The 22,729-nt window shown below is 42.7% G+C and overlaps 1 protein-coding gene across 2 annotated transcripts in view; it reads right to left on the bottom strand.

The window, feature by feature from the left end:
* Nucleotides 1–2,541: 2,541 nt before the first annotated feature.
* Nucleotides 2,542–22,729, bottom strand: part of eml3 (EMAP like 3) — a 63,311-nt gene continuing 43,123 nt past the window's right edge. Inside the window, exons 10-24 of one of the 2 annotated variants that reach the window (XM_083937063.1) lie at nt 18,974–19,043; nt 18,471–18,572; nt 17,752–17,847; nt 13,524–13,658; nt 13,151–13,289; nt 12,775–12,926; nt 12,523–12,648; nt 9,081–9,212; nt 8,885–8,952; nt 7,576–7,664; nt 7,331–7,428; nt 5,132–5,219; nt 4,951–5,049; nt 4,741–4,871; nt 2,542–3,432 (exon numbers count right to left, since the gene is read on the bottom strand). In XM_083937063.1, coding sequence (XP_083793189.1) covers nt 3,226–3,432; nt 4,741–4,871; nt 4,951–5,049; nt 5,132–5,219; nt 7,331–7,428; nt 7,576–7,664; nt 8,885–8,952; nt 9,081–9,212; nt 12,523–12,648; nt 12,775–12,926; nt 13,151–13,289; nt 13,524–13,658; nt 17,752–17,847; nt 18,471–18,572; nt 18,974–19,043 — 1,732 coding nt within the window. In that variant the 3' untranslated portion in view covers nt 2,542–3,225. Of the gene's footprint in view, nt 3,433–4,740; nt 4,872–4,950; nt 5,050–5,131; nt 5,220–7,330; nt 7,429–7,575; nt 7,665–8,884; nt 8,953–9,080; nt 9,213–12,522; nt 12,649–12,774; nt 12,927–13,150; nt 13,290–13,523; nt 13,659–17,751; nt 17,848–18,470; nt 18,582–18,973; nt 19,044–22,729 lie in introns of both variants that reach the window. The other variant, XM_083937062.1, reaches the window with a different exon arrangement.

Here is a 22,729-nt window from a genome sequence, read left to right on the forward strand (position 1 = left end):
TCCGCTCAGTTCAACACACACACTCGCACACAGAGAACACACACTCACTGGCCCCCTTCGTTCGTGCGCGAATCGTCATCTTCGGAGATTGTCGACAATTGTCGGCATCTCGCAATTAACTTTTCCGCCGGCCATGGTTTAATAAACAACCTGTTTAGAATATGAAAATAAAGCATACACACACACACACACACACACACACATGACCCAAGATGTAAACCTGTGTATATGTTATAGAGGCAAAAGGGATTCTCGTGTGCTCACCGGGGACCATAGTGTCAACATATTACACATACATACACAGGAGGTAAAGAAAGTTAAGTGGATGCGAGATCAAGTCAATTCAATTCAATTCAATTCAATTTTATTTATAGTGCCAAATCATAACCAAAGTGATCTCAAGACACTTTACAGAGTAGGTAAAGACCACACTCTATGACTTATTTATGATTTACACAGACCCAACAATTCCTCCATAGAGTATGAGCAGGAAGTTGGGAATGCGCACATACGAACAAACCCGCGTACACGCGCGCACGCACGCACGCACGCACGAACGCAGTAGAAGCAAATAAAACATACCTCCTTCAAAATAAAATCCTGAAAGCACCAAGGACATTGTTAGAATGTGTATGGCCATAAGAGTTAGGAGAGGTGATTCAAATGATAATAATGATAATAATAATGTATCAGCAACAAGGACTGGGCTGTATGAGGAGCACGCAGAGGGATCCCCACGCTCACAGGGTGTGTGTACGTCTGTGTCCAGAGAGGGATTTGTGCTCCACAGATTTGTGTGTTCCAGTCAGATATTTTGTATATTTAGATAATGTGTGCCTCGTGACTATTTTACGTCACATAGGGTCTGTATAAGCCAAAGTTCAGCCTATGTCTGTATGGTAGAAAAGCAATGCTGTTGTTTTCTCCTGCTATGTATTGTCGGGTAGAATTATTATCTTTCGCTATATTTTTTCATCTTCGTCCATTTGTTTGTGTAATTACATCAGGGACATAACCTATGTCACTTTATATTTTGACTTAATTATGTGAGGTTTGACTCTGTATCCCATTATTGGTGCTTAATATCACACACAGTCACAATTTGAATTTATTATCTGGTCCTTTTTGACTTACCATGTGTAGGGGTGGGACAAAATATTGTAAGAGCAATATAATACATTACTTACTCTTGCGATACATTATCAGTACATCAGGACATGGACATTAAATAGCAATATTTGTATTAAAGAGAAATGTGTATGTGTATGTAATGTATATTCGATGTATTTATTTATTCATTTTATACAATATATATTTATATATATATATACTGTATATATATATAACATTTGAATTATGGCAGAGATGGACAAGTTGCAGTAAGTGTGTGTGTGTGTGTGTGTGTGTGTGTGTGTGTTAAAGCTAATACTCAACTACAATTTATTGTGAATTGTTTCATCTCCGTTTTCAAATCCTGTGAAACTGTGAACACAATGCAGTGAATCCTCTCATAATTCCTGCTTACACAGATATGGTGATGTATGGTAGATGATTGTCTTGTAATGTATCGTGTATTGAGAATGGCGATAGCATCATAACTGTGGGCAACATAACATGAAAGTACTGTATCATGAGTTACTCTGTGATTCCCACCCGTAGCAGGAGTATTTCCATAATTCATTAGTTTTCATTCGTTGATTTTTCTTTGCCTGACAGAAATGGAGGTAAAACTGACATTGCACTAGTAAAAAAAAGAAAATAGACAAAGAGTCTGAAGAATATTAAACAACGTTGTGTTGCAGAAATCATTTTTCTTTTCCTTTCCTTAAAACTCCATCCTCATATGTTGTTCAGTAACTAAGTCCATTTACTCTCACATTGCTCTTTAATACAAATTAAGGGACTTTGGGTAGTTCTCATGAAATGGAAATACTACCTAAAGTACATCAATATTGCAATGCTTGAGTAAATTGACTCAGTTACTAAACAACTTGTGAGGGGTGAGTGAAAGGGAAAGAAATAACATTTCAGTTCTATATTTTCCAACTCCACTACACTGCAGAGGGACAGATTGTACTTTTTACTGTACGTTGTACAAAACAGTCGAAGGCTACACGCAAAATCACCTCAACCAGCTAAATACATGCATCAGTAATAATAATCCAGTCGTATACATTATATTATCCTTAACTAAAGTGGCCATTGTGTATCAGGAGTACTTTCATTAATAAAGTAATAATTCATCTCCTTCTTCTTCTTCTTCATTTGGTCACTTTTAAGTCAACATTTAGACCTTGTGGTTTTGTGACTTTCCTTCAGTAACTGATCTGTGTACTTGTTTCTTCACTGTTGAGGGCACCCTGACCCTGAAGACGTGTATCTGCATGTAAGTTTCATGAACTGAGCTGGGTTGGAGGATCCGACCCTGCTGTAGGGTTCAGTGCTTGGGAACATGGGTTTCCATCACCACAGCCACACACACACATTCCTGGAGCAGCACTGCCCACTAGTGACACTTGTCGCACGTTACACTCTCCAGTCTGCAGTTATTTATTGGTAAGCTTGACAGATACAACATCACAGTATTCCCAATGTTCTCTTAAATATATAAAACTGTACTAAAGTAATCATTTTCAAGTGCACTGATCTACTGTTAGAGAAACTAATTAGTCAGAAATGCTGAGGATTGATTTCATTGGAACAGGTTTGTCACAGTCTGTCTGATGCAAGCGTTAAAACAGCTTCACTATTAGCTGAGATGTTAACCCTGCGCTACACAGCTTAAAATGTTAAAAAGATGTAAAAACATTATGCAAACTTCTTTATAGGCCCAATGGCGAACGGCACGATGCAGCACTTTGGTTAGTTTGATACAGGAACACTGGTACGTTCAGTAAAACCAAAGTCTTTGTCCCCACAGAAGTCCTGTTCTGTACCAGCAAACGTAGATGACCGCCTCTAATGATCCTTGCCGCACATCCAACAGAATGACAAAGACTCTGTGTTAAGAGAAGAATCACACTGTCCAGTCTCACAACCATTTACATGATTAAGGAGGATTGTAAGTGGAGAGGATTCCTCCACATGTTGTGTATGAAACTGACGCAGCGGTGGCCCCACATAGGCCCGGCTGAGCCCACAACTGTGGCTGCTGTCCACTGACTAACGCCTCTCTGGCTGTGTAAACACCTTCCCTTCCGTCACTGTTGACAACGCGTGTCCTTCCTAGCCGGTGGCAGGTTCTGGGGAGCTGGTGGAGGTGGAAGAAGCAGAGGCCGGTCTCTCCCTGCTGTCGCCCGCCCCGCCTCCGATCACCCTCCACTGAAGGATGCAGGTGTCCTTCCCGCCCATGGAGAGGAGGTGGGAGTCACAGTGGGTGAAGCAGACGTTGGTGACGTGGCTACCGTGGCCCTCGTACCTGTGGCTCGGGGCCTGGAGAGAAAAGAGATGATTACGGATAAAACACTCGTGTGGACGGAGGTGGTTTGGTTTTAACAGGAAAATGCAGTTGTGCGGATGCAGCCTTGGAATCACTCAGCACTTACAATGTACTGATGTGCTGCCATTAAAGGACGATATTCCTCTTTATGTGAAGGAAGCAGTTAAAGTGTAATTCTGGCCTAACATCATCTTAGGTCTTTTTCCTAACTTACATACATCAAATAAGCCACCGAGACAGTTTTGTATCCTCTTTTAACGGAAATCCAGGAGAGTCGCTAACAGCCGAATGCGGCTAACAGTGATTAGCTTTGGGCAGCACGGTGAAGGCATTCAAACGTCTTTTTTAACCACTAATACTGCTCAAAATAACAGCAAACCTCTGCAGCAGCATGAGAAGAGTCCCTACACAGAAAACAAAGCACCAACAACGTAGATAGTGAACTTAGAGTTTATCAAAATGGTGTTTTAAAGACTTACCTACTGGTGCTTTATTCCAGTAAAACACGTAAAGTTTGTGGTTTGTGGCAGTTTGGTGAAATAGAAGTTAATAATAGCTGTAAAAGGTTTGGAAATATTTGGCATGTGTTGAAGGGGCTACAGGTGGAGGTAGCATCAGACCTAGCATCAGTCTCGGTGTTCAGCATTTTTTGGTGTGCCTGTGGGTACTGTGAGCCCATGGGCACTGAAGAAGAATGTTTATGCTGCCAACAGAGGGACATTTTTCACTGTGGCCTGGGATCATTGAATACTGCAGCACGCTGTGTGACTGCTCTGGAGGATCTCCCATCCCTCATCAACAGCACCGTACTGGACACTGTTTTCCATGTCCCCAGAATTAAGTGAAAGAGGCACCGATTCCTTAATTAATCACCTTTGGAATTGACTTTGGTAATCCACTTGAATGGACTTTACTATGAGAGGAGCTGGTACAGGGGCCGTAGGTAAGTCTTTAAAACACTCTTTAATAAGCTCTGGCTTCCCTAACTACGTTGTTGGTGCTTTGTTTTCTGTGTAGGGACTCTTCTCATGCTACTGCAGAGGTTTGCTGTTATTTTCAGCAGTATTAGTGGTTAAAAAAGACGTTTGAATGCCTTCACCATACTGCCCCGAGCTAATCAGTGTTAGCCACGGCCGGCTGTTAGCAACTGTTGGCGACTCTCCTGGATTTCTCCGTTAATAGTTCATACACAAAAAAAACCTGTCTGAATGCGTTATTTGATGGATGTAAGTGTCATAACAGACCATGGGATGATTTATGGCAGCGTTACACTTTAGGGAGTGTTGTGTAACATGTGCTACCTTAGGTTTAGGACAGGGGTACTGGAAGAGGTGGACTTTACAGAAGTCATCAGCCACAGCCACCATCCTCTCACTGTGAGAGCGACACAGGGCGTTGATGTCCGTGCCATCAGAGCCCTCCAACCACACACCTGGAACACCACAGCAACACGGTCACAAATGGGACTCCAGTCAACAACACGACGGCCACAGAGCGGCAGAGTGTCTCACCCATGACGTGGAAGCCCAGCACACAGGTGTAGGAGGCCCATTCTCTGTCCTTGCTCTCAAAGCGATTCCTCAGCAGTTTACACCCTGTTGCTATGTCCCCTGTCACAATACATCAGAATCAGAAGAGTAGACTGGCACACCGTCTGAGGATTTAGGTATTAAATGATACTTGTTCACTTACAGTAAAGGATCTCATAGTCGCCTGAATTTGACATAATGTACTTTCCATCTTTGGACCAGTCCAGGTGCGTTATGAAGCTGGAGTGACCCTGATTGGACAGATAAGCAGAGGCAATGTCACATAATGCTCTGTAACCCAACGGTAAAATCCGAGTTAGAGGACATGCAGATAGTGTTAGCCTTTGTTATTGGAATGAGAGAATAAATTACATTCTTTGTCTGTTTTAAGGTTAAAGATTGAAAGAAACCGTCCAAAAAGCGGGTAAAAAAGAGGCCACAACAAGAACTGTTACTACAACAATTACTGTGAATATGTAGTTTTAAAAATCCTTCTAACTCCAGTGGAAATGTGTTCAAAGAGTGGTGGTTTACCTATAATAATGTCAGTGATCTTTATTATGGACAGTTCTTTGATCCAGTCATTGAACCTGGGTTTAGCCTTCTTCTTCCAAAAAGAGTAAGACAACTATTTTTGCATGCAGTAAACATTTAGATTTAAAGCAACGATATCTTTCTTAGGTGCATGATGTTAATCAGGTTATAGACCTAGAATGAAAAGCTAGTTCTTTATAGTTGCCTTTTTCTGACGACTCCTTTTATAGAAACTATGGTATTTGGTGGTATTTAGTGACACAGCTGGTGAACACAGAGCATCAGGGTTCCTCAGTGTGGATAATCACATCATTATCATTATTGTCATTATAGTTAAAGTTATAGGTGTGGACGGCTCTTCAGCCTCAGCTCTTGGGTCAGGTTCACTTCTCAAATTTGACAAAGTTTGGTTCAGCTGGATCGGATTTTAAAGACACGAGCACGGGCCAAGTTGAGTGTCAGTAACAGCTCATAAATATATAGTTTTTTTAAAAAGCCTCGTAGTTTTTGGCAAACATCACTCAAACAGAAGGAATATTTTGATTGGAAATATTTTCAGCAGCAAAATAATCGGCATTCGGTGTTCTAGTGAGTATTTGTGGCAGCAGGACGGTGTGTGTGGGATTGAGTCAGTATAAACTGCAGTGTGTGTGTGTGTGTGTGTGTGTGTGTGTGTGTGTGTGTGTGTGTGTGTGTGTGTGTGTGTGTGTGTGTGTGCTCATAGTAATGAAGAAACATGTCACTCAACAGCAACAGTGTGGCTCACTGATGTGTTTGTAACAACAATGGAGCAAGAAGAGATGTCAGGCTGTGATAGACACACAACGATCACTTCATTGTTGGTTTGGGTCTGCACATGAGGTTTGTTGTCAGTCAGGCTCAAACCTTAAATCTGGTGACATTCTTTACTTTGTTCAAGAAGAAGCGTTAAAGGTTGAATATGTAGAATCTTTATTAAAAGCTATTTAAAAAAATGCACCCACGTTTTGAGGGGTACAGAATGAAAGTAGTGCTTTTCCGTAAAAACAATAAGATATTTATAATATTCAAAATATTCAGAATAAATATATATATATATATATAGTCTGAATTAATATTTATAAATGACGGGTTTGACAATGACTTTATGTCCCGTTGTGTTTCCATGGTAGCAGCCAATAGCGTTTGCCGTTGCTGTTTGCCAGGGTTGTCTGTTGTTGGGTGCAGCTACTGTAGGCTGGCACTGGGTGAAATCGAGTTTGCCAATCCTGCAGCTGCTTCGGAGCCTCAGTGAAGGGGGCGTTCTTTGTCCCAGCAGCTGAGTGAGCGGAGACGGGCAAAAACCAGAGTCACTATAGGCCGAGCATTCACTCCATGGACTGAGAGAAAGGAGAGGAACGCCATTCAAACGCACGCCCACATGGCTACGGTTCTCCTTGATCCCTAACATCACTTTCATCTTTCATCTTCTACTTAGCTGGAACGGCTAATGCTAGCTGCTAACGCTAACTGTCAGTCAAACTCCTCTAATCCATGTTTTTATGGTGCGATTTCCCGGAGGGGACGGGTTAAAACAGGCTCAAACAGACTCCGGTCTCCTCGCTTTACACACTTGCAACGAACATGGCAACCCAACTGCTGGAATTCTTTTTTGTTGTTGCCACTACGATCTTGAGACACTAGATGGCGGTGTTCAGCTCATTCTCCATATTCAACCTTTAACATTCGTTAGCATTAGCAGCGATAGCCGCCACAGCCACACAGGCTAAGAAGAAAAAACAAAGATAGAAAGTAAGCCTGGATCAGGAACAAATGGATCATTTAGACGTGGAATTGATATTTCACTCACATTACATTTCCCAAAGCGTGTGTAACGCCGGCCACTCTCTGTCACATTGTAGATGTAGATGAAGTTGTCATGGGATCCAACAGCTAAAAAGCTGCCATCTGAAAACACAAGAGGCCATTCAAGCAGTTAAAAGGTTTTCCACAATATCTCTTTTTTCATTAAGTGCATTGAAATGAAGTTCAGGCTGATGTTTTGGCTTTGGATCACGATCATTGTGAGATTAGTGAGACATCAGAGCGTCTGACCTGGTGAGTATCTCATGACTGACAGCTGCTCGTTCCCATCAGTGGACTCAGAGACCACCTCTCTGGTCAGCAGGTCAAGGACCAGCCACCTGTTGGTGTGACAGGCACAGGTGTCAACTCAAGTCACTGTATCGATGACTAGCATTGTCAAGTCAACCTGACAACTCCAACTTGGAAGTTAAAAACTTGACTGGAGGTATGGTGACTCGAATGACTTGTCTGTGTTAATTTGTGTTTTCAGTTGAAATCTATAAAAGTCTGTGTAACATTACCCGGTGTCTGTGAGGGCTGATGTTGGCTAACTCAGGATCAGAATTGATACGATTCTATTGATTGGTTCTTGTCAGAACCCTGAGCTACCTCTGACTCGGAACATATATAAAATCATTTTGAATAAGATGTGGGACAGGAACCCCTAATCAAATCCTAAAATGTTCAAATTATTAAAGTAAGGGCATTTATTCATGAATATTCATATTCATACGATTTATGTTGATTTTGAGGCTTGAGACACTTCTTGAACAGTGCAAAGCTGACTTTCTTACGTTGGGGGGGGGGGGGGGGGGGGTATTCAATTTTCCCACCACTTTTACTGAGAATGCTGACCAAAAGTAGTCTTTCTAAGTTGTGGTACCAAATCTCTTGGTGATGCTCTGGTCCTGACGCTGACAGCTCTGTCATTGCTAGGAAAGGCCAGGCTTGCTCTCAGAGGGGGAGGGGCCAGCCCATGGGGAGGGGACTTGACTTTGGACTTGACTTGCCTTAACTACTGACTTGACTTGACTTAAATTACCCAAGAAAAAGTGACTTGGACAAAATGACTTGAGTCACATGCTGCCATGGTTACAGGGGGATACGAGAAGTTCATTAATAAGAACATTTGTCTGGATTGCAGGCAGCACTTAAGTCTTTCTTGCATTGTGTCATCACTAACATCTATGTAATGGCATCGACTACATTGTTTGGATATCTCAAAGTGTTGAGACAAGACATTGATATTCACTTATATGATAACTTTTGTTAAGATTTGGCACTATAAATAAAATTGGATTGAAATTGAATTGAATTATATATACATGTATATTTTCACATGACTGGGTGTACTGTAAAAAGTGCCACTCGTAGTGATGACCGAGAGTTATCATCAACTCCTCTCTGCTCTACTGAGCTTTTTCCATCCAAACGTCTTAGAAAATTAATAAACATTTTACCCCAAACTTTTCCTTTTAAATGTTTCAGGTGCTGTATATACTGTACATATTGATTATTAAAATGATTTCCATGTAACAGTGTAACAGTGCTGTGTTACCTTCCTGTGCTGAGGCCGACCGAAACCACTGATCCGTTAGGGCAGAAACCAGCACACAGCCCGTACTCCTGTCAGAGACACACAGGACGAGTTAACAGAATGTGTGTTCTCACTGGAAGGAGCATCAGTGTGTTTCATTCACGCACAAGAATTGTTAGTCAGCTGAACGACAGTACATGAGAGCAGTGTGTCCTACCTCCAGGCTGATGCACCAGTCCAGCTTGTGTTCCTCTGTGTTCCACAAACACACCTGCCTGTCATGGCCACAGGTGAGGAAGATGTTCTGAGAGGGGTGTGTAGCCAGACCCCACATCTCATCTACATGCCCCTGAGACACACACACACTTTCATTTGAGAAAAATACGATCCAAGCTGTGCACTATATTAAGGTTGTGTAAATTTGGTTACATAACAAAATAATGGTGGTCGTTTGATCTTGTGAGGTGCAGTGATCACCGTAGCCTCTAGGAACCACCAGCATGGCTTCAGACTTCATGTTATCTGTATGGAAGTTGTTTCAGTTTCCCACAGATGCGAATCAAATGTGAGCAGGAAGCCAAATTCCAGTGGTCGGTTGAGACGTTGCAAAAATACATTTTGGTGCCAGCTGTTGACTGTAATCTGTTTGATCCAAACACGCTGAATGAATGTGGATACATGTTAGGGGACCATGAGACAAAAATGAGCCTCTGATCTCCAATTCCTCAATCTCCCCTGTGCCCATCATGTACAGTGTACACAGTAAACACTGGGAGCCCAGAGATTTATTCTGAAATACAATTATTTCCTGTTTTGCTGTGTGTCAGGTCGGGTAATATAAGGGTAACAGGGCAATGAAGGATTTATAACTAGATTTTGACAAGTGGTTCATAAAGAAGGGACTTGAGATGAAGTGAATATGCAGGACTTAAAGTCACAATCCTTAAAGTTTCCATGAAATCAAACTCAGTGTTTGATACTATTCACTCACTAGTATGGTCCAGCAGAACCCATTTTAAGTATTTACATTTAGTTATTATCCTTCTCTATAGTAGCTTTCAATGATATTGGCGCCATTCCTGCACTGCATTCAAATACCCCTTGCATGCGTGGGGGCTTATCAGGGAACCATGCAGAATGTAATCCAGTGTTACTGTTTATGATCTTATCTCACTGATGTTTAGGGCTGACGTGTTCTGGTCGGTCGGTTGACTAGGTGGTCGATATGCTCTTCTCTGACCATTCTGATTAGTCGGACAATCGCCGGTGTTACTTTTATGAGGCTGTGTCCACAATAGCATTTTTCCAAGCTGAAGATGCCATGCGCCCTTTTGAAAATGCCCAGCAGAGACCGCCAGAGCACTTAGGAGCCAGGAGGAGGTTTTTTTCAGTCAGCCAAGATTTTCTTTGGTTAACTACAGTAGACCATCATGTTAAAATGGGTCAATCCCAAGCCCCCACCACAGTGACTTCCTGGTTGATCCAATACGTAAGTGCCAAAAACTGCAGTTCTCTGAGTGTCCACTAAGAGTAGATTGCATAATAGAGCAGTTTCGAAATTGACCCCCATGTTAGACAAGCCGTTTTCAGCATCATTAAACCTGTTTAAGGCCTGGGACAAAAAAATTCTAGTCTGTATGTTTAGGTCATATCTCCATGACAACACTGAGGAGGGTGAAGTTTTTTGTAACAGGCTAGTTTTTATTTTATTGGAGGTTAAAGTTTATGAATAATTCGGGGTGTGGTCTCTTGAGTGACAGATAGCCTCTGGCCCTTACTTCTCCTCGGAGGCTAGTTGTCAGGATTAGCATCATTAGCATGCTAACTCTGTCATCAGGACCTGGGCTGCGGTCATTCCTGTGGTGGTGTTACGATAAGTGTCAAGATGGTTTGCTCTTCGCTCAACTGTACAAACAGATGGTTTAGGAACACACCGTGTAAACGTTAGATAGGTTATGCTAATTAGATAGCCGCACTTGCACCATGACTGACAGTAGCCTGCTATCCCTGACACATACACTCGATGCTAATCTGGAGCAGCGGGAGGATTCGGGCTGTGAGGGTCGGTGTTTTACAGTCTATGGGCATGGTACTGTGTTTAATATCAGTTTAAATCATAGATCATAAACGCTGCCTGCACTTCACTACCAGAGCCGGTGTAATCTCCGCTAGAGACACGTGACTCCCACTACCGTTTATCAAGTAACGTGTTCTGTTAGCCTAGCTCCCGGGCGGTGGAGCTAATGTGAGCTAATGTGGCTAATTCTGTAAACATCATCCAGACAGACGTATCTCCCTCCCCCCAACGTCACATCAATGCCCTTTTTGGTAAGAGGCAATGAGGCGAAGTCAAAGTCTGAAATGGCAGCTCCCAGAGGCGAATATGATTGGATCAAGTTGAAAGAATGGGCCCCAGCGGAGAGGCAACATCCATTTTTTATACAGTCTATGGTCACTTCCCATAGACCCCCCATGTTAAAATGGGTCAATCCCCATAGACCCCCAAATTAAAATGGGTCAATCCCCATAGACCCCCATGTTAAAATGGGTCAATCCACATAGACCCCATGTTAAAATGGGTCAATCCACATAGACACCCATGTTAAAATGGGTCAATCCACATAGACCCCCATGTTAAAATGAGACAATCCACATAGACCCCCATGTTAAAATGAGTCAATCCCCATAGACCCCCATGTTAAAATGAGTCAATCCCCATAGACCCCCATGTTAAAATGAGTCAATCCCCATAGACCCCCATGTTAAAATGAGTCAATCCCCATAGACCCCCATGTTAAAATGGGTCAATCCCCATAGACCCCCATGTTAAAATGAGTCAATCCCCATAGACCCCCATGTTAAAATGGGTCAATCCCCATAGACCCCCATGTTAAAATGAGTCAATCCCCATAGACCCCCATGTTAAAATGAGTCAATCCCCATAGACCCCCATGTTAAAATGGCCAACTTTACAGCAGCTGTTACAAAGAGCCTATTAACTGTGTGAACCTAAAAAGAGTATATGAAGCCCTTTAATGATTTAATGACAATTTAGTTCTGCTTCAACTGGTGAAACGCAGGTTGACTTTCATTGTGAAGAAGCCACAGGAATCGTGATGTATTTGTTGTCGGTTAGCACTGACTGAAATAAAAAAAGAATCAACAAAAGAATCAAATATTTGTTCATCAGTGGATCACTTTGAAATATGTCAGCCCTGTGTGAAGGAGGAAATCAAATCATAGTTGCTCACGACATGATGGAAAAAGACCAATTATTGTTGCTTTGGCTGCACTCTAAACAGATACACCAGCTATTCTTCTTCTACACTGAATAGCAATGTATGCTAACTTCAAGTGGAACTAGCAAATAAGAAACTTCCATTTAGTTGCTTCACTATGTTGATAGTAAAACTGCTTCTGCCATTTCTGCGGTTTGTGATTCTATCATCCATAAACAGAAGCATTTTCTTACACAAAAGAGTGGAAACGAGGCATCAGCTGCATGCTACCGGCTGGTAACCTTTGCTGTGTTGCCTCTGTTGTGATGTGTTGGTTTTTAGGTGTGCAAGTAAGCAGGGGTGGAGAAAAACAAATACTGTGTGAATCGTCAATACTGCTTTGGATATGGGTAACGTTGACACTCCTATTGATTAACATACCTGTACTATGGCCACAAATCCGTCTGAGAAGGTGCCTCTCAGGATGGCGTTACGGGTTGTACCAACCAATAGTTCTTCACCATCCACATCTGCAATGGTACGGACTGCACCGTAATTTTCTGGAATCTGGACAAATCATCACACTAATCACCAAGGCTGTCCCTCTTAATTGAATGTATCTTCACAAAGCCCTCCAACAACAGCATCACACACACACACACACACACACACACACATACAGTTGTGGTTCACCTCACACTCTCTCTCAGGTGCCAGGTCGGCGCTCCAGCGGATGATCTTACGGTCTTTCCCTCCTCCACTGAGCAGAGAGCCACCCTGCAGGGTGCACAGGGTGAACACGCTGCCTTCATGGGCTCTGGTCTGTCGCATGATCTGGAAGGTCTCTGTGGAAAAATAAGACAGTTCATCAGCGTATATGGAGACTAAAGTGTTGTCAATTTGCCCATATTAGTGTTGGACATCATTTATCTAGTAATATGGTTTTATTCATATTCTTACAGCTTCAAATTTGAGCTCTACATCTGGTTTTGTTATTCCAACTGACAAAACATTAGACTTCATATGGACATTTCATTTTGTACAGCGTATATTGATCTCCAGCACTGACCTTTGGCTCCTTTACCGAGCGTTTTGACATCTGCAGCTGATTTCCCCCACGTCAGGATGTTTCCTTCAGAGTCTCCGGTCAGAACATCTCCAGTCAGACTGAACACAAAGCACTGGATGAACTTGGGCTTCTTGTATTTCTGAAAAGATAGGTTTTAGAACAAGAATTTGATTGATCGTTAGAACAGGTGTAATAACTAAATTCACTTAACTATACTACACATTTCAACAGTTGACGTTAAATCAGATTTACTGTTCACCTTAGCTAGTCCTGTAACTCTCAAGTGTCACTCAAACTGAGGAAGCTTCATTTTGTAGTTTTACATGTTCTCAGACAGTAAAGGAACTGACAGGATAAAGTGACTTTGTCTTACTCCAAAGATGCCTTGTTTCTTGGTGAACTGTCCTGCGCTGAGCGTCCAGAAGTAGACGTGGGATTTACCACATGTGATGATGTTGGTGCTGTCGCTCGGATTAAACTCCACAGCGAACACAGCCTCGTTGGTGCTCTAGAAACATGACACGCAAAAACATGTGTTCAGCAGCATTACAGTGTTAAATGACTACTGGGTCAGTCAAGCCTTTGTCTGGAACTCATTCACTGTCCATGTATCGGTGTTTCATGCCGACATTTTGAAACAAAAGAATAGTTTGCAGTGTTTAGAGTCTCTGTATAAAGATGGCAGGTTTGTGCATTGTGCTTGTCGAGCAAGAGTATGTGAAACAAACGGAACTGAACCGAACTGCTCCCCTTAAAGTGTAATTCCATATCATGTCATCTTGTCTTTTTCGTCACTTGCATACATCAAATGAGCCATCAAGACAGTTTTTTTCATCTAATAACTATTAACGGAGAGATACAGTAGAGTCGCTAACAGCTGACGTGGCTAACAGTGATTAGCTTGTGGCAGGCCGGTGAAGGCATTCAAACGTCTTTTTTAACCACTAATACTGCTCATAATAACAGCAAACCTCTGCAGCAGCATGAGAAGAGTCTTTACACACAAAACAAAGCACCAACAACGTAGTTAGTGAACCCAGAGTTTATTAAAAGAGTGTTTTAAAGACTTACCTACTGGCCCCTGTACCAGCTCCTCTCATAGTAAAGTCCATTCAGGTGGATTACCAAAGTCAATCCCAAAGGAAGGAGCCCATTGGCCAGTAGGTAAGTCTTTAAAACATTCTTTTAATAAACTCTGGGTTCACTAACTACATTGTTGGGACTTTGTTTTGTGTGTAGGGACTCTTCTCATGCTACTGCTCGGGTTTGCTGTTATTTATTAGCAGTATAAGTGGTTACAAAAGACGTTTTAATGCCTTCACCATAATTCCCCAAGCTACTCAATGTTAGCCACGGCCGGCTGTTAGCAACTGTCAACTGTTAACTCTCCGGGGTTTCTCCGTTAATAAACTATACACATAAAAATACATAAAAAAACTGTCTCGATGGCTTATTTGATGGATGTAAGTGTCGAAACAGACAATGGGATGATTTCACACCAGAATTACACTTTAAGGTCAAATTGTATATTGTCATACTTTCTAAAGAGAAGAATAAAGGGTTTATTTTCTTCAGATGTTTTCTGCCACCAGGCACAGACACACAAAATGCACCCACAGACCCAGGGGCAGGTCCTGGATGACCATGTATACAGAATGTACAGAATGTATCATTTCTACACAAAAAGCCTCATTCATAGCTGTGCTGTAAAGTGGCATATGGATTCTTCCACTGCTGTGGAGAGGGGAGGGCGGTATAATTATCTTGTTCCTGTTGGCCGAACTCGTATGTTTATACAGTATGGGTCAGCACTGAGCTGAGCCATGTACACTGGATGCTGCAATCCACAAAACATAAGTTCCTCACAAGCCCATTATATTCTTGACTTGAGATGATATACAAGTTCAAACGCCGCCTATGCATTCCCACTGCTGCATTGGAGAACATACAGCTGGACACATTAACTGTATAAAATATTTACACTGTTGCCATGACAGCCGTGTTGAAATTGCTCTCAGGGAAGTTGAGGCGTTTTGGGATAAAAGCCCATAAAAGCATAGCAGAGACACCACCGCCATCTTTCCCCCCCTTAATCTCTCCAACCAGACCTCTTTTAGAGAGAGCATCTACACATTCAGCATGCAGCCACGCCAGGCTTCTGGCTGTCACTGATCCAAAAGGTTCTTATTGTTTCTGTAGGGATAATGAAACCCTGTGGGGACATCATTTCATAAATGTCAGATGACGTCAGACTTTCTAAAACTATAAATTCCTATCACCCTAAAGCAAAACCTGTTTAAGGAACAATCACTACATTTTGGGACCTAGGTTGACGTACATTTCTGTGTGTACAGAGATGCTTTAGAACATATGTAGCCTAGTTTAGCTCAAAGAATGAAAACTGGGATAAACTGCTGCGACATGCAACAAAGGGCCCCAGGTCAGAGTCGAAAGCTGGGCAAAGGTCAATCCCCTTAGACCCCCATGTTAAACTGAGTCAATCCCCTTAGACCCCCATGTTTAAATGAGTCAATCCCCATAGACCCCCATGTTAAACTGAGTCAATCCCCTTAGACCCCCATGTTAAAATGAGTCAATCCCCATAGACCCCCATGTTAAACTGAGTCAATCCCCTTAGACCGCCATGTTAAAATGAGTCAATCCCCTTAGACCCCCATGTTAAAATAAATCAATCCCCATAGACCCCCATGTTAAACTGAGTCAATCCCCATAGACCCCCATGTTAAACTGAGTCAATCCCCATAGACCCCATGTTAAAATAAGTCAATCCCCATAGACCTCCATGTTAAACTGAGTCAATTCCCATAGACCCCCATGGTAAAATGGGTCAGTCCCCATTGACCCCCAATGTTAAAATGGGTCAGTCCCCATAGACCTTCATGTTAAAATGGGTCAATCCCCATAGACCCCCATGTTAAAATGGGTCAGTCCCCATAGACCCCCATGTTAAAATGAGTCAATCCCCATAGACCCCCATGTTAAAATGGGTCAATCCCCATAGACCCCCATGTTAAAATGGGTCAGTCCCCATAGACCCCCATGTTAAAATGAGTCAATCCCCATAGACCCCCATGTTAAAATGAGTCGATCCCCATAGACCCCCATGTTAAAATGGGTCAGTCCCCATAGACCCCCATGTTAAAATGAGTCAGTCCCCATAGACCCCCATGTTAAAATTAGTCAATCCCCATAGACCCCCATGTTAAAATGAGTCAATCCCCATAGACCCCCATGTAAAAACTTTACAGCAGAAATAAACATGTTTACAGCAGCTACAAAGACACTTCAGGTTTTCCGTTCATGATAACTGTAGTGGGTAGTGTCCTGTATCATAAATAAATAACTTTCTGGCATTTGTAACAAACCAAACTCACTCCAATGGACAGCAGCGGACAATGCAACTTCTACGTATACTGTATATCTATGAATGTAATATCCTTGAGTAGAGCAGGAACTCAAAGGCAGGGCCAGCGGGACTCTGCACATATTCAATGTGCGGTATACCACGGAAGTAAACCCGGAAGCCCAAAAACATATTCGCTGTCAGACGAGGAATTTCCATTGAATTGAACTGAATAGGCACCATTTTGGGGTCCAATATCCAGTTCTTATTATACATCCATGGTTCTGTGTAGTCAGTTCAGATGAAGGAAACTTTATAATACACACTAAGAGGAATCCCCAAAGCAATTTCAGTCTAAAGCAACTGGACTTGGTTGTTTGTCTAGGAAGACGTTTCACCTCTCATCCAAGAGGCTTCATCAGTTCATGTACGCATCTGACCAGGCTGGGACTGGTCCAACTATCTGGTGTGGAGATCCAGGTATTTAACCTCTCGCAAGGCCGATGATGTCACTGAAACCCTTTGTGCTCCAAGTGCCAACGGCCGTGACAGTCGCTGGTGGGAAGTTGGTTTGGACTTTGTTAGCGCTCTACCGGGTCATAACGACAGTCGTTGGTGGGAAGTTGGTTTGGACTTTGTTAGTGCTCTATTGAGTCTGAACAACAGTCTTTGGTGGGAAGTTGGTTTCGACTTTGTTAGCGCTCTATTGAGTCTGAACGACAGTCGTTGGGGTCACCCGGGCCTTTTGTGAACAGTTGTTCTTTGAGGTTAGATTGTTGAACCTCCTGGGAAGGGATGAAAGGGCAGCATTGTAAATTGAAGATTAGTGGTGTCTTAGACCTCCTCCTCTGTTTAGCGATGGAAATAGACTCAATAGAGCACTAGCAAAGTCGAAACCAACTTCCCACCAACGACTGCCACTCTAACGACGGTCGTTGGCAATTGGAGCACAAAGGGTTCCAGTGACTTCATCAGCCTTGTGAAAGGTTAAAAACCTGGATCTCCACACCAGTTAGTTGGACCGGTCCCAGCCTGGTCAGATGCGTACATGAACTGATGAAGCCAAGTCCAGTTGCTTTTGACTGAAATTGCTTTGGAGATAACGATGACCTGGACAAATGAGAACATTCACAGACTAAGAGGAATGTTAAGTATTTTCTGCTGAAGTAAAGGCTGCTGAAATAGCTTCATCATAGTAAAGTCTTGAGCTTACTTTATGACTAAGCCTGTTCTTTACCTTGACCTCTGCATGCTTTGTCCCCTTATTGCAGTCCCATACTGACAGCATGTGTTCATTCGAGTCGTCGATCACACACAGGAACGCTCCACAATCCTGAATCCAGAACAAATAAACATCGTCAAACTCTGCTGCTCTCACTTCCTCTTTTGTGCACAAATACTCTTACTCACTAAATATTTCCAATCACTTCTACTAGAAGGTGTTCTCAGTCAAGTCAAGTCAAGATATCTTTATTGTCCTCGGATGGCAATTTGCGGTGCAGCCAACAACATGGTGACATGGGACCACGACACGGGAAAACAATTAACATCAACAACAACAAACCTCATTAGATAAAAACTGGATAAAAATAAGGAGTTAAAGTGACCACAGTGCTATTAATTGTTAAGAAGGCCAACAGTACCCAGGATTTTCTAAACCTGTCAGTCCTGCATCTGGGCACATTAAACCTGTCAGTCCTGCATCTGGGCACATTAAACCTGTCAGTCCTGCATCTGGGCACATTAAATCTGCGTCTTGATGGAAGCAGTTTAAATTCAGGTGCAAAGGGATGGCTCGGGTCGGACAGGACAAGTCTCGCTTTGTTCAGGGCCCCCTGATTTTGGTGGTAATATAACATGGCTGTTGTACACGGAAATGTACATCAGACTTGATCCAGGCAGGTAATGGTGTTGCCGTAAAGGCTGCGTTCTCGCTGCATGTTGAAATCAACTCACGGCAAAGGAGAACGCAACTGATCCCACTCCCCTCTGGAAGGTTCCCAAGCCGATCTGCTGCAGCGTGACCAGGGTGACGGAGTCCCAAATGTGAACACAAGGCTGCAGGGGCTAACACACACACACACACACACACACACACACACACACACACACACACACACACACACACACACACACACACACACACACACACACACACACACACACACACACACACACACACACACACACACACACACACACACACACACACACACACACACACACACACACACACACACACACACACACACACACACAGGTTATATGTTATAAGTGGCACAGAACACTGTACGTTTGCATGATGTTTGCGTTGTTACTAGGGTCACCAATTGGGGGTCTGACCTTCAATGCCTGCATTAATGCTGTATGTATGCAGAAATACAATGCTATTTAAAGATGGAGATATATGTGTAGTGGATCAAAGAAGAGTGTCAGACTGGTATCACAGCAGTAGTCACCTTGCCGTCTTTATCCACCCCTGCTGCCTGGCCGGATGCCACTCGCACCTTGTCAGGGTGGAGGGTAAGACTGCAGAGAGAAGGAACATTAGCGAACCAAACAGCAAAAAGGGCTTTTGGACAAAAAACAAAATCCAATCCAAAATTCAAGCACTTTTCAAAACTTGAAAAACACAACATTAAAATTCAAGCATTTTCAAGCACTTCAAGCACCTGTATGAACCCTGGGCTTTAATTTGTCTAATTCAGTTGCACATTGGAGGATTATATTCATTGATTCCCTGAGTTATAGGGGGGGAAAAGAAAAAAACGTAAACATACTTGTTATATTAAAAGCCATCTTTGGCCACTGGAAGGCAGTTAAACAAGATGTGACGTGTGACATATTATCATCTTATTATCAAATGTGAGAAAACAGTTTCCCTTTTTACACATTCAGCAGACACAGAGCAACATTAGCATTCAGAGTTGTGTTTGTCAACCTTAAGGGCGCAATCACACGTGCCCCAGCACGTTTCACTGCTAAAGTCTAATTCATTTGACCAGCGTGAGTGCAACCGTACCGTGCCTAGCTGCCGCACGCTTGCCGGCCACGTCCCGTTTGGGAGAGGTGGGCTTTTGTAAAGCACGTTTGCACATGTACGAGCACGAGCATGCGCACGTGTACGAGCACGAGCCCGAGGCCTACGGCGGTTCTGAAGTCATTTTATGTGCGCCTGTTCGGACGTAGATAAAAGAAGGAGGGACCATGCGCGGACATTTAAAACAATGGCGGTGAAAGGTTCACGTTGGTGTGATGCGGAGGTGGAGTGTTTACTGCAGATTTGGTCGATGAAAAGATTCAAAAACGTCGGACAAGACGCACAAAAACTTGATGACGTCATCAATGCGTGTGACGTGTTACGGCGTGATGACGTATAGGCAGCAAGAAGCATTAGCCGAGGCCCAGGTAGTGCGAGTACAAACGGGCCTGGCCCGTGGGGGGAGAGGGAGGGGGGACAAGTACCCTAAAGCCCGGGGCACGGTACGGACGGACAGTGTGAGTGCGCCCTAAGTCCAACATCCTCGCTTCTTTTAGCTCCTGTTTGGTCTCCACCAGCTCCTGAGAAAAATATCTGCCCGCTCTCCTCTGTGTTCTCCAACTAGTCTCCGGCTGTGTCTGTCTGCTTTGCTTAAATGGGTTTGATGTTGTGTTGATTGATGGCTGTTTCTGCCAACTGGAGAAACAATCGACCAATCAGGGCTTTGTATGCACGGTTAAGAGCGAGGATGCCATTGTCGGACATAAAAGAGTACATCCATGAAAAATAGTGTCAGAAAAAAGCATAAAGGAGCAAAGAGGAGAGCAGCTGTGCAAGTTGTTGTTAACAAGTCAGTTCACCGAATGAACAACTCTTAAATGAATGGAAAAACTGGCTCCAACTGCTACAATGGTGTAAAGATGGCGTCAGTGGAATGGACACAACTAAACACAGTCACACTGAATAATTAGTCTGGTAGTCAGGGTCAAGTTGGTAAACTTTACTCCTTTCAACCTTGACAAAGGCAGCCAATACCAGATCCACTCTTTCTGTTCTTACCTTTCACAATAAAAGCCCTAGACTAACTGTTGACCTGCAGGTATGACTATTCGCAGGTGAGCATTTTCCCCCATGTTATTTATTTGTCACGCCCTGACCTTATAGTCATTGTTTGATTTCAAATCCAAATTGTTGGAGTACACAACCAAAGACATAAAGAGATGATGATGTTCTGCACTGTAGGGACAGCTGAACTGTAGCCTGCCACAAAGCCTTTAAGGGCCACTTGGAGTCCTAACTTGTCCATTAATTCAGGAATATACATATTTGGCCTCCATTTAGCAAACTGTAATTTTACACAAGCCTCCATCGCTTTTATTTTTCTATACATCAAAAACAAAAATTCAGCATCTATTCCAATTCCCATAAAGTCTGGTGAAGTGTCCAAGACATAGATTGAATCCGGTCTCCGTATATTCCCCATGCTTCTAGTTGATGAACAAACACATTTTTATTTTCACTGGTAAACTTTGGCATCTCTAGCCCTTCTATTCATTATCCAAAACACCATAACACTCTCAATAAATATGTCTATATACTTGAGTAGGTGTGTGTAAATGACTGTCAGCTAACTCTCCAAAATAAGGCTCATTATTTGGTCAAGTTGCTTCATGCTGAGAGCCTGGCACTTCCAAACTGGAATTCAGGGTGATTTGTTGAGAAAACAGGCTATGAATTTCCGTATACTCCACTGAGGGCCGTGTAAATCCTATTTGCATGATGCAGTAGGAAAGTCCCCTGCCTCTGACACCTGATATGAACCTTTTTTATATAAGCTGTTTAAAGAGACAACAGGTCACATCCATTCTTTCAGTATTGTTTTGTACACTTTTTTTGCTTAAAGTGGTTTAAAGATGTGCGCCAACATGCCAACGTGCTGATAAACTACCAGATCTCTAATACAGAGTAAAAACTGAACCAACCTCCAGCAGCCACGTGAAGAACTGGGTTCAATTAAGCAAAAAAACAACTAAATAATGATTTGCCCTTGGCGTGTTGGCTGTCAGTATGTTGATACCTCTTAATGGGGAGTTAAATGGACTTTAAAATGCTGTGACAGGTTCTAAAGGTCTGTAATGATGATAGGTTGTAATAGATTTTAGACAGGTTATAACAAGTTTCAACCCTTTGAACCCAAGACTATGTTTGATTTTACGGCCTTAATAAAGAGGCAAGTCTAAGATCAGCATGCCAGATTCCGATAAGCATGAGTTAGAAATGCTATCAATGTGCATGTCAGTTGTACTACACAGTGTATGTTCTAGGACAGTGATTTCACCATCAGGCACCTTCGTTCCCATCACCAGGGTTCCTAATATTTTTTCCAGATCGTTTTCCAGGACTTCTCCAGGACATTCACAGTGATGGTCTAAATCAGGGGTGTCAGACTGATCCAGTAAAGGTGTGTTCTTGCTTGGCTGGAATAAAAACCTGCAGCCACAGCGGCCCTTTACTGGATCAGTTTGACACATGTGATCTAAAGTGTATGACAGACAGGGGTCGCACCATAAACTAATATGTCTATATGTTAATGCAGTAGTAGAGCGGGAACTCACAGGCAGGGCCAGTGGGACTCTGCACATATTTAATGTGCGGTATACAACGGAAGTAAACCCGGAACTTTTAGTGACGATCTAGGTCGACAAACCAACCGCTGTCAGCACTAACATGGCTGCTTATTTACATCTAGCCCCGGGATGTCTCCACAGACACACAGATTGGAATACTCATCAAAAAGGCAACAAGTGCTTTCATTAGTGGGTCACATGATCAATCACCATTGTTTTAACTCACTATTTGATAGATAGGAATTTATAAGACAATTAAACAGATGAAAATCTTACAACTTTAAAACCAAAATGGTCCTAGCCAGAGTTGAATGACAAACCTCAAACCTCTGCAGGCAAAATACACTTTGGCAAGAAAACCACACGTGCTAACAAATTTACCTTATTTCAACCGTTTAAAAGAGGTTGGGAAGAAAGCAACGCTAATCTATAAACCTAATAAATCTACCAGTTACCAGCCAAAGTTACTAATATTTACATGTCAGGGCTCATTCTAAGCTGACAAAAACTTTTCTACATATGTTTACACAACCTACAGTAACCAAGAGCAGCCTATTCAAAATACTCTCATCCATAAGCTACCATTTGAACCCTGAGCATTATTTAGC

Source organism: Echiichthys vipera, assembly GCF_963691815.1.
Source record: "Echiichthys vipera genome assembly, chromosome: 22".
Taxonomy (NCBI): Eukaryota; Metazoa; Chordata; class Actinopteri; order Perciformes; family Trachinidae; genus Echiichthys; species Echiichthys vipera.